Consider the following 10,000-nt stretch of genomic DNA (forward strand, 5'->3'; position numbering starts at 1 on the left):
ATGGAATATGCATGCGAGTGTTGGAAGTGGATTATTCTGCAATAAAGCTGCCCCACCCCTCATAAAACAAATTGAAACAAAATAAAACAAAAACAAAGCCAACACATTTTCATAAAAATCGTTTCCAAGATGAGTTTAGAGTTTTAGCCGGGCATTGAAAACACGCATGGAAAAGGAATGGTATTTGCTGTAAAGATAGTGTGAATTCATGAAGACGTTTAGGATGGTGGCAACCGACAGAGCCATCCAACTCCCAAGGGTTACATTTGACGGTAGGGCTTCGTAGAAAGTAGCACCGGCTCGTGAAGGAAGCAGATGTTTGCGCGCCTCATTAGGGCAGCGAGGCCGGTGAGCTGTTGACCTCGGTTTCCCCATTGTATTGTTCCTCCGGACTGGAGAGCAGGGGGCATTAAAGTTTTCAGAGACTGGCCCCGCTGAAATAAAACACGGGGCTCCAGAGACTGATGACAAGTTATACCCGGACCTGGCGCTAAAGTCTGTAGAATAGTCTTCGGTGAAAGGTTGAATGTTTTATGTATTTGTGGTATTTATCGTGTGAGCAGTATACTTTGTTATAACTCAGTCTCCTTGCCTTGACAGCAGCTGGCTTTAATCTGCTTGATGTACTTCCTGTAGCAATTAACAAATGTGTGTGTGTGTGTGTGTGAGTGTGTGCGCGTGCGTGCGTGCGTGTATGCGCACGGATGTGCATGTGTATATATAATTTTAATCAAAGGAAAACACCCGGAAATTGAAATACCCGATACTGCCCTTTCCCCCTTTGTAATATGCTTCAGGTGATTTTCAAACAGTTCCAGTGGGCTGTTGGCGTATATAATTTACGTCTTGATACAGTCACGACAGCTGGCCTGTCCTTTGCAAAACTCCTGAAGTTTGTGTGTGTGTGTGTGTGTGTGTGTGTGTCTTAAGTTTAACGTCTTCCACTTTAAGTGATATTAGATGTGTATTTGTATGTGTGTGTGTGTGTGTGTGTGTGTGTGTGTGTGTGACGTATACAAGCAGATCTCAATGGGCAATCCGTGTTAAAAAAAGAAAAGAAAAAAAGGTAACAGTGTGTCCCGTGTGTGTGCGTGTTGCAGGTGATCTTCACGCAGTTCCAGTACAGCGATAAGTCCTCCCTGCACCCCGATGCCTTGCGGAAAGCCCTGGCGGAGACCTTTGCCAACCAGCAACGATTCCAGCTGGGCCACATGGATGATGCTGCCGAGTGCTTTGTGAGTGTGCTGCTTTGACTGACTGACTTGTTGGTTGGTTGGTTGGTTGATTAGTTGGTTGCTGGTGGGGGGAAGGGGGGGGATTACTCGTCTTTTGTTGTTGGTTTGTTTTGTTACTATCGATTGATCGTTTTGTTGATTGTTTCGTTTTTGGTTTATACCTACTTCAGGACATCCAGCACAGTGGGTTTTTTTGTTTATTTGAGTATGTGTGGATTGGGTTTTTCTTTTCATTTCTTGATTGAATAGTTGACTGGTGACATCTAGGCATGGCTGTTTGGCTGGCTGGCTTGTTAACTGACCGAGTTGTGATGGTCACTTTACCTGACATGAAGCTTCCGAAGATCACGTGAGAAGCCTGTCAGTTGAAGGAGATAGGAGGGGAGAGGTGGGTTGGGTTGGCTGGGAACGAGGTAAAGAGACATAGAGGGAAACTAACGAAAGGCGTATTTTCTAAAGCAAAATCGCTCGAATCTAAAAAATTGGCGTAGTGTAAGTGGTTGTGAAAAACCCGATATTCCGATCCACAAATTTACATTTTAATTGGAAGGGAGAGGGTTGAAATCAGACAATTGTAACTGCAAGCGGAGATAGATAATGGAAAAAAAAGAAGAAAGAAACACACTCACGCGAGCGCGTGCGTTTGCGCGCAATAACGCAGGCGCGAACACACGTGAGCAAGCATGCTCGCACGCACGCACACACATACACACAAACGTAGCACACACACACTCTCTCTCTCTCTCTCTCTCTCTCTCTCTCTCTCTCTCTGTCTCTCTCTCTCTCTCTTCACCTTCACCCAAGAAGAAGAAGAAGAAGAAGAAAAGAAAAAGATGCCTGACTCAGGACTGAGGCTTCGCAGATCGATGAGGATACCACACTGACACAAGGGAGCACAGGGCTCTTCTTACTCCATCCTCTTATGCACCTCACCTCACCGCCAGACCCCGCTGCAGCACACCTAAGCCCGTCCTCCCCCGCTCCTCTCCCCTCCGGGGCACCCAGCCTTCACGACCATCAGTCACGAAGCTGTTCACAGACAAAAGGATCGACCACTTCCACTTTTTATCTTACATGAGCGATGAGAATGAGACGTGATGGCATTGGTGGCAGGATGACAACCCCATTCGCCTTTCCATGATTCGCCTATCACTGAACTGGTCATCCCGATTCGCCTGTTTCCAGTTTCCCTATGTATTCAGTTGCCGTGTGTGTGTGTGTGTGTGTGTGTGTGCGCGCGCGTGCTTTTCTATCGATGTGTTTGTATGTGCGTGTTTAACAATAAGAATTTCACTTCCTTAATTTGTATTTGTGTGTATCTATGTGTGTGTGTGTGTGTGTGCGCGCGCGCGCGTTTTTGCGCGCGTGTGTGTTTGATATATATATATATCAGAGAGAGAGAGAGAGAGAATAGGCAAACGGGTAACAGCGGATATAGAAGTAGGCGGCTCAGGAGAAAGAGTCAAACTCTGAAGTACAGAGGACATATTGACGGTGGCGGCGCGAGCAGAATAGACGAAACGGGAATAGGTGAATTGGCCCAGCTCCGCGACAGAACCACTTTGTTTGCACATCAAACGGATCGAATCGATCCCACATTTTTCTCCCGCCATGATGTTTCTAACCTGTCGTCTGCTTGATTGCCAGTTTGTTGCTTTCGTGTCTCCCCCAACAAAAGAACATGTCGAGGGGAAATTAATGCTGTGTTCGAGAAGGAGAGAGTGGAAAAGATGGATCGACGCTATTGAGATTGTGATCGGTTAGGGTAAAGTGCATTTAACCGCCGTTGTTAAATAATCATGATGTGGATGGAGTTGTAAGCGTCAGCTGATTGAAACAGCAGCGAGCTCCTTACCGGAGGTTCAGTTTATGGCTGTTGAGTGTCAATAAATGGTAGTTTGTGAGAGACGTAGAGTTTATTGAGCGGATGTGTGCGTGTGTAGGGCTGTGCGTATGCATTTGTGTGTGCGTGTGCATGCATGCGTGCGTGCATGTGTGTATGTATGTCTGTGTCTGTGTGACACACGCACACACACACACACACACACACACACACACACACACACACACACACACACACACACAGAGAGAGAGAGAGAGAGAGAGAGAGAGAGAGAGAAGCGTGCCGATGGTAATTGGTTGTTTGTGTGCTCATAATAAATAAGGAACTTGATACCTACAGAAAACAGGCGGCCGTTTCTTGTTTGGTTCTGCATTGTTTATGTTCTGAGGGAAAATCCATCAGCAAACGTCATCAGTTTCGTTGTCTGATATTTCATTCCGGCTCACAGTGTCAAAACTGAATAATTCAGTCAGCAAACATGATGGTGCAAAGTTCTTCATGCACATGCATGTAAAATTCGTGAAATAGTCACGGTGGATCAGAATACAGTCTCACTTACCAGTGTTGTGTGTGCATTTATGCTCACATCAGTGTACGCACTTGCAGTAAACACATGCGCACACAGACAGATGTGCACACATACACGCATGCACATACACACCACACACACGCGCGCGCGCGCGCATCACCAATAGCGTCTCCATTTCTCTCTCTCTCTCTCTGTGTCTGTCCCTCTCTCTCTCTCCCTCCCTTCCCCCCACACTTTGTCTTTTTCACATTGTCTCTCCATTTCCTCCTCCCTCCCTGTCCCTCCCTTTCATCCCGCCTTCCCCTCAACCCATCTTTTGTTCTTTCCCTCCAGCCCCCCCCCCTCTTCTCTCTCTCTCTCTCTCTCTCTCTCTCTCTCTCTCTCTCTCTCTCTCTCTCTCTCTCTCTCTCTCTCCCCCACTTTCACTTTTTCCAACCTTTCGCCTTCACCTTCTGTGAACTCTTTCCCTTTCATCTTTGTCTTCTTCGTCAGTGCGTTAAACCCACTTCCCACACCTCTGTTCTCCCTCCCACTCCTCATCTGTCTTCTCCCCCCCCCCTTCCCGCTATCATCCTCCCCTCCCTATCTCTGTCTCTCTCCCTCTCTCCCTCTCAACTATCACAGCCTTTACCACTCATTCTCTCAGCTCTTTCCCTTCATCTCGATCTCTTATCTACCCCTTGTGATGGACGCACATCCGAGACTATCTCATCTCACCTATAGTCTTTAGAACTTTCCTGCTCACTCGGATCTCCCTACACTTTTTTTTTTCTTTTCTCTCCAAATACTACTTTTTCTTTTCTCTCCAAATACTACTTTTTCTTTTCTCTCCAAATACTACTTTTTCTTTGTTCGCGCTTTCTCTTTTCCTTACCCGTATTCATCACCATCGCACCACGTACGCAAATTACCAGTAATAGTATTGACAGGCAACATCATATTCTACCTGTCAGCGTCAAAGGAAAGAGGGGGGGAGGGGGAATTCACATACATCCGTATGTGCGCTTAGGACTGTGTGCGTGCCTCCCGATGATGTTTGTTGATGATGGCATAATGCATCGTCATTTTTGGCTCCCGAGAGACAACCAAGAACAACCGAATGCCCCCCCCCTCTCCCTCCCCCCACGCCCCCACTCCCCCACCCCCAGAAGAAAAGAGAAAAAAGAGAAATATGATTAGTATCAAAGGAAAGTTCTGGAAACATTTGTTGAAACCGCACTTCCAGAATGATATTCTGAAGACTCCCGCCCTCTCCCTCCACCGTCCCTTACCTCCCCTCTCCCCTCTCCCTATCACCTCCCCTCTCCCCTCTCCCTCTCCCCTCTCCCTCTCCCCACCACTTTACCTCCTGGGACTGTGGACCAGCAGGGTGATAGGCTGACAGCCGAATAAGGAGGCCGGCATGATTGTCTGCTATTTGTGGGCAGCAATCGGAAGGCAGCGATCCCTGGCCGGTGAAGAAATCAATGGCACGAGCGCTGCCCATGAAAAACAGGAGGCTTTACCTCACTCAGTCCCAGATCAATCAAAAAGTCTTTTTCTTTCTTTTTCTTTTTTCTTTCTTTTTTCCCCTCCAAATGCAGTACCGTAATTGTGGAGTGAGAGGATGGGGGGTTAGTCAGTGGTGGTGGGGAATAGGGTGTCGAAGGTAGTCGGTGGTGAAGAAACATTTTTTTCTTTTGTTTTCAGGTTGATGCTCATGGGTAAAACAAGGTCATTTACTTCATTTGACGTATGCTTTGACTTACATTTCTGTACATTTGTTTGTTGTTGTTTGTATTCTTTCTCCTGTCTGCCTCTGTCTGCTTGCCTCTCTGTCTGTCTGTCTCTCTCACGGTTCACTTTTCTGTCTTTCTCTCAGCCTCTTTCCCTCTCTTTCTCTGTTATTCATTCTGTTCTCTCTTTTCACCGTTTTGTTATTGAATCTTTATTGTTCTATTTTAGAGAGAGAGAGAGAGAGAGAGAGAGAGAATGAATTCATGGCAGCGTGATAGTCTGGCAGTCTCACACAATCATACCGCGTGGATTGCTGAAAGGGGAGTGGAGACAACGATCGTTTGGGTTGTGATGGATTTTGATAAACAAGGTGGAGAGTGAGAGAGAGAGAGGGAGAGAGAGAGAGAGAGAGAGAGACTGACGTGTTTGACACGTGCCACGGAAACGTCAGTGTCAGGACAACAGCTGGCGAATGGCTTTCTCACCTTCGCACGTTCAGTTCTTTCTGTGTTCAGTGGTGCTCGCTCCCCTTTGGGGCCAAGGTCGCCTGTGTTCGGTACACATGTTCGGTTGCTTTGGTTTGTTGTTACACAGCTAAGCGTAGGAGTTCGACATCTTTCTAATTCAGTCTGTTGGTTTTCACTCAGTGTGTGTGTGTGTGTGTGTGTGTGTGTGTGTGTGTGTGTGTGTGTGTGTGCAAGAGAGCATAATGATTGATTTTGGCTGTTCCGCTGACCATGACATATCTAGAGAGAGAGAGAGAGAGAGAATGAATTCATGGCAGCGTGATAGTCTGGCAGTCTCACACAATCATACCGCGTGGATTGCTGAAAGGGGAGTGGAGACAACGATCGTTTGGGTTGTGATGGATTTTGATAAACAAGGTGGAATTGGCATGCTGGTTCTGACGGCAGTTCTGAGCCTTTATGGTCGACACGCTTGCTTGCTTGCTTGCTTCCGGGGATCCTTTCTTGCTGCCAGGCGTCCTATAATACCAGCAAGCAAAATGCTGATCGTCCTCGCTTTGGTTTTGTTTTGCATATTACGTATTATAAACAACGTGTGTGTGTGTGTGTGTGTGAGAGAGAGAGAGAGAGAGAGACTGACGTGTTTGACACGTGCCACGGAAACGTCAGTGTCAGGACGACAGCTGGCGAATGACTTTCTCACCTTCGCACGTTCAGTTCTTCCGTGTTCAGTGGTGCTCGCCGTGCTCGCTCCCCTTTGGGGCCAAGGTCGCCTGTGTTCGGTACACATGTTCGGTTGCTTTGGTTTGTTGTTACACAGCTAAGCGTAGGAGTTCGACATCTTTCTAATTCAGTCTGTTGGTTTTCACTCAGTGTGTGTGTGTGTGTGTGTGTGTGTGTGTGTGTGTGTGTGTGTGTGCAAGAGAGCATAATGATTGATTTTGGCTGTTCCGCTGACCATGACATATCTAGAGAGAGAGAGAGAGAGAGTCTCGAAGTGTGGGCGTGTGTGTGTGTGTGTGTGTGTGTGTGTGTGTACACGGGTTTTGAGTTCCGGCCAATTTACGGACCGGGATTCTCACTTCTCTCTCACTAGAGCTTGGTGGTGGTATGGATGCTAGTCTTTCGAATGAGACGATAAATCGAGGTCCCATGTGCAGCATGCGCATAGCGCACGGAAAAGACCTACGGCAACAAAAGGGTTGCTCCCGGCAAACTTATTTAGAAAACTCCCCTTTGATACAAAAACATACATTTGCAGACAGAAAAAAGAAGATGGCGTTGTACTGTACCCAAGCGCTATCCCGTTCCCCGGCCCACACCCCGCCCCCTCTCTGTCTCCTTTTGGGAGAGAGCAAACGGAATTTCACACAGAGAAATAAGTTGTGAGAACAGCAACAAAAAGTAATACGAGATCATGTGTGTTTCAGGAAAACATCCTACGTCGTATTCACTACCACGTCGCCTGCAACCAGAACGAAGATGCCTGTGCCGCCCCGCACTGCCTCCCCCACCAAAAGTTCTCCATGGTGGTGTATGAAAGGGTACGTCAGTTCAGGGTCGGTCTGTCTCATCTCGCTTTTCTCTCAGTCTCTGTCTGTCTGTCTGTGTGTCGGCCTCTGTCTCTGTCTGTCTCTTTCTGTCTCTTCACTGTTCTCCTTCAAAGGGGCCGTGCCCGTTAATAAACTCTCTCTCTCTCTCTCTCTCTCTCTCTGTCTGTGTCTCTTTGTTTCTTCTCTGTCTCACGTCTCAGTCTCGCTATCTTTGCGTCTGTGTACCAGTTTGCTTTTGTCTCTGCTATACCTGTGACTGTATTTTTTTTCTCTTTTTGTCTCTCTCCCCTTACCTCCACCCCAGCTTTCTAATGTAGTTCCCCCTGTTTTTCTTTCTTTTGCATTATTTTTCACTTCACATTAAATGGGGGCAAGATGATGAAAAACAACAACAAAACAAAACATTGTTCTTATTAGTTAAAAAAAAAAAAAAAAAAAAAAAATCTATTTGTCTGTTCTCTTCTCACACAGTTAGCAATGCAGACCCGTCAATTTCACATGGCTGGAAAGTGAAAACAAAGATCCAGTTGTTGTTTTTTACTGTCACTGTGTCTTTTCCTCCCCCACCCCCTCATGTGTTTTTTTTTTTCTCTTCTGGGCTGCCGGGATGAAATGAGGCTGGAGAGAGATGAACCAATCATCATCTGTTGTGGAGCAAGCCATTTGTTCATTGCTTTGCCGTCATGAAGTGGTCATTGAAAACCGGACAATAGGTTAGAAGGGGAAAGGGCTTTGTGGTGTGTGTGTGAGTGTGTGTGTGTGTGTGTGTGTGTGTAGTTTGAGCTTATTCACTGACGCTCTAATTACATTTGAACGAAAACAGCATGTTCTTTTGTTGTTGTTTTTCTGTTCATGTTCTGTTTGGAAGAAATCTATAAAAACAGAAAAAAAGAGTTGGCCTCAGTCCGATAATATGTTAAGTTCTCCATCATTCGTTCATCGTCTGAGTTTAACAAAGGAAAGTTTAAAGACAAAGGTCCCAGAGCGTTTGACGGCCATTGGGGTAACGAATTAATATCCACTGTGTCAAGGGCTCGGCGTAGAAAGGCGGGGCCCAGTCCTCCTGTCCTTTGGCAGCCGAAGTCAGGTTCCCACGCACACCAAGGTGGTGTGAGGACAATCGCAGTAAAGAGCCTTTACCAAGGGCACAGCACCATGCCGTAACGGGGACATGAACCCTGATCACTGGTGAATGCAGGATCAGAAGTCCAGTGTCTAACCGACATACACACACAAACAGAGACACAGACACAGACACACACACACACACACACACACACACACACACACACACACACACACACACAAACACAGAGACACAGACACAAACTCAGACACACACACACACACACAACACACACACAGACACACACACACAGACACACACACACACACACACACAACACACACAAACACAGACACACACACACACACACACACACACACACACACACACAACACACACACACACACAAACAAACACACACACACACACACACAGACTTACCCACACAACACACACACACACACACACACACACATACACACACACACAAACACAGAGACATACACACACACACACACAGACACACACACACACACACAAACACACACACACACACACACACAGACTTACACAGACACACACACAGACACACACACACTTACCCCCCCCCCCCCCCACACACACACACACACAGTCAGTCAGTGAGTCAGTCAGTCAGTCGTTGATAATAACAACAATACCAGTAACACGCACAAACAAAAGAAACAGATTTCGTTGCGCTCAGTTCATCAAAGAATGGAGCAATGTCCTTCAGCATTGGGAGACTTGTCAACTTCAGCATTAGATGACTTGTCAGTTGGCGCATTGGAAGATTCGTCATCTGCAGTATTGAAAGACTTGTCATCTGCAGCATTGGAAGACTTGTCAACTGCAGCATTGGAAGACTTGTCATCTGCAGCATTGGAAGACTTGTCATCTGCAGCATTGGAAGACTTGTCATCTGCAGCATTGGAAGACTTGTCAACTGCAGCATTGGAAGACTTGTCATCTGCAGCATTGGAAGACTTGTCATCTGCAGCATTGGAAGACTTGTCAACTGCAGCATTGGAAAACTTGTCAACTGCAGCAGGCAGTGGGTTGGCTTTCTCTCGCTGGATTTTTACAGAGTATGATCCTCACTGCATCCACTGGTCAGAGCTGTTCAGGTGTTGACAAATCTAGTTGGACTGTGCTCGAAGCACATCTTCTGTTAGACGTCAAGATTTGAGATTTCCCTCTGGTTGAACATGTGGTTGAACGCAAATTGTTGTGGGTGGCAGTCTTTTGTTTCTGGAGATGGGTACAGTACCCCCTCCAGCCACCACCCTCTTCCTCCCACCCCTCTCTCCGCACACCCATCGTCTTCCTGTTCCCTAGTCTGTTTCGATAAAATGATCTCATATCTGCCAACAACCCACGTAGTCAATTGCGCTCGCACCTCCCCTCACCCCCACTCCCTCACACACTACACTACACATGCCTCTAGAGACACTCCCTTATCATGGCAAGTTGTGTTGTCTTGGAAACAATGCGGAACGCTACCACCATTCCTTTGTTTTATCCACTGTTACCAAGGTAACAGTTTGTTTCAGGACCAGACAGAACTACGGCT

General features: G+C 46.8%; 1 protein-coding gene across 4 annotated transcripts in view; it reads left to right on the forward strand.

The window, feature by feature from the left end:
- LOC143286794 (uncharacterized) overlaps window positions 1-10,000 on the forward strand; it is a 72,843-nt gene that overhangs the window by 38,271 nt on the left and 24,572 nt on the right. For all 4 annotated transcript variants that reach the window (XM_076594585.1, XM_076594602.1, XM_076594611.1 and 1 more), the window contains 2 exons: window positions 1,101-1,235; window positions 7,221-7,334. In XM_076594585.1, coding sequence (XP_076450700.1) covers window positions 1,101-1,235; window positions 7,221-7,334 — 249 coding nt within the window. The remainder of the gene's footprint in view (window positions 1-1,100; window positions 1,236-7,220; window positions 7,335-10,000) is intronic.

Source organism: Babylonia areolata, chromosome 1 (genome assembly GCF_041734735.1).
Source record: "Babylonia areolata isolate BAREFJ2019XMU chromosome 1, ASM4173473v1, whole genome shotgun sequence".
In the NCBI taxonomy this organism is placed as follows: Eukaryota; Metazoa; Mollusca; class Gastropoda; order Neogastropoda; family Buccinidae; genus Babylonia; species Babylonia areolata.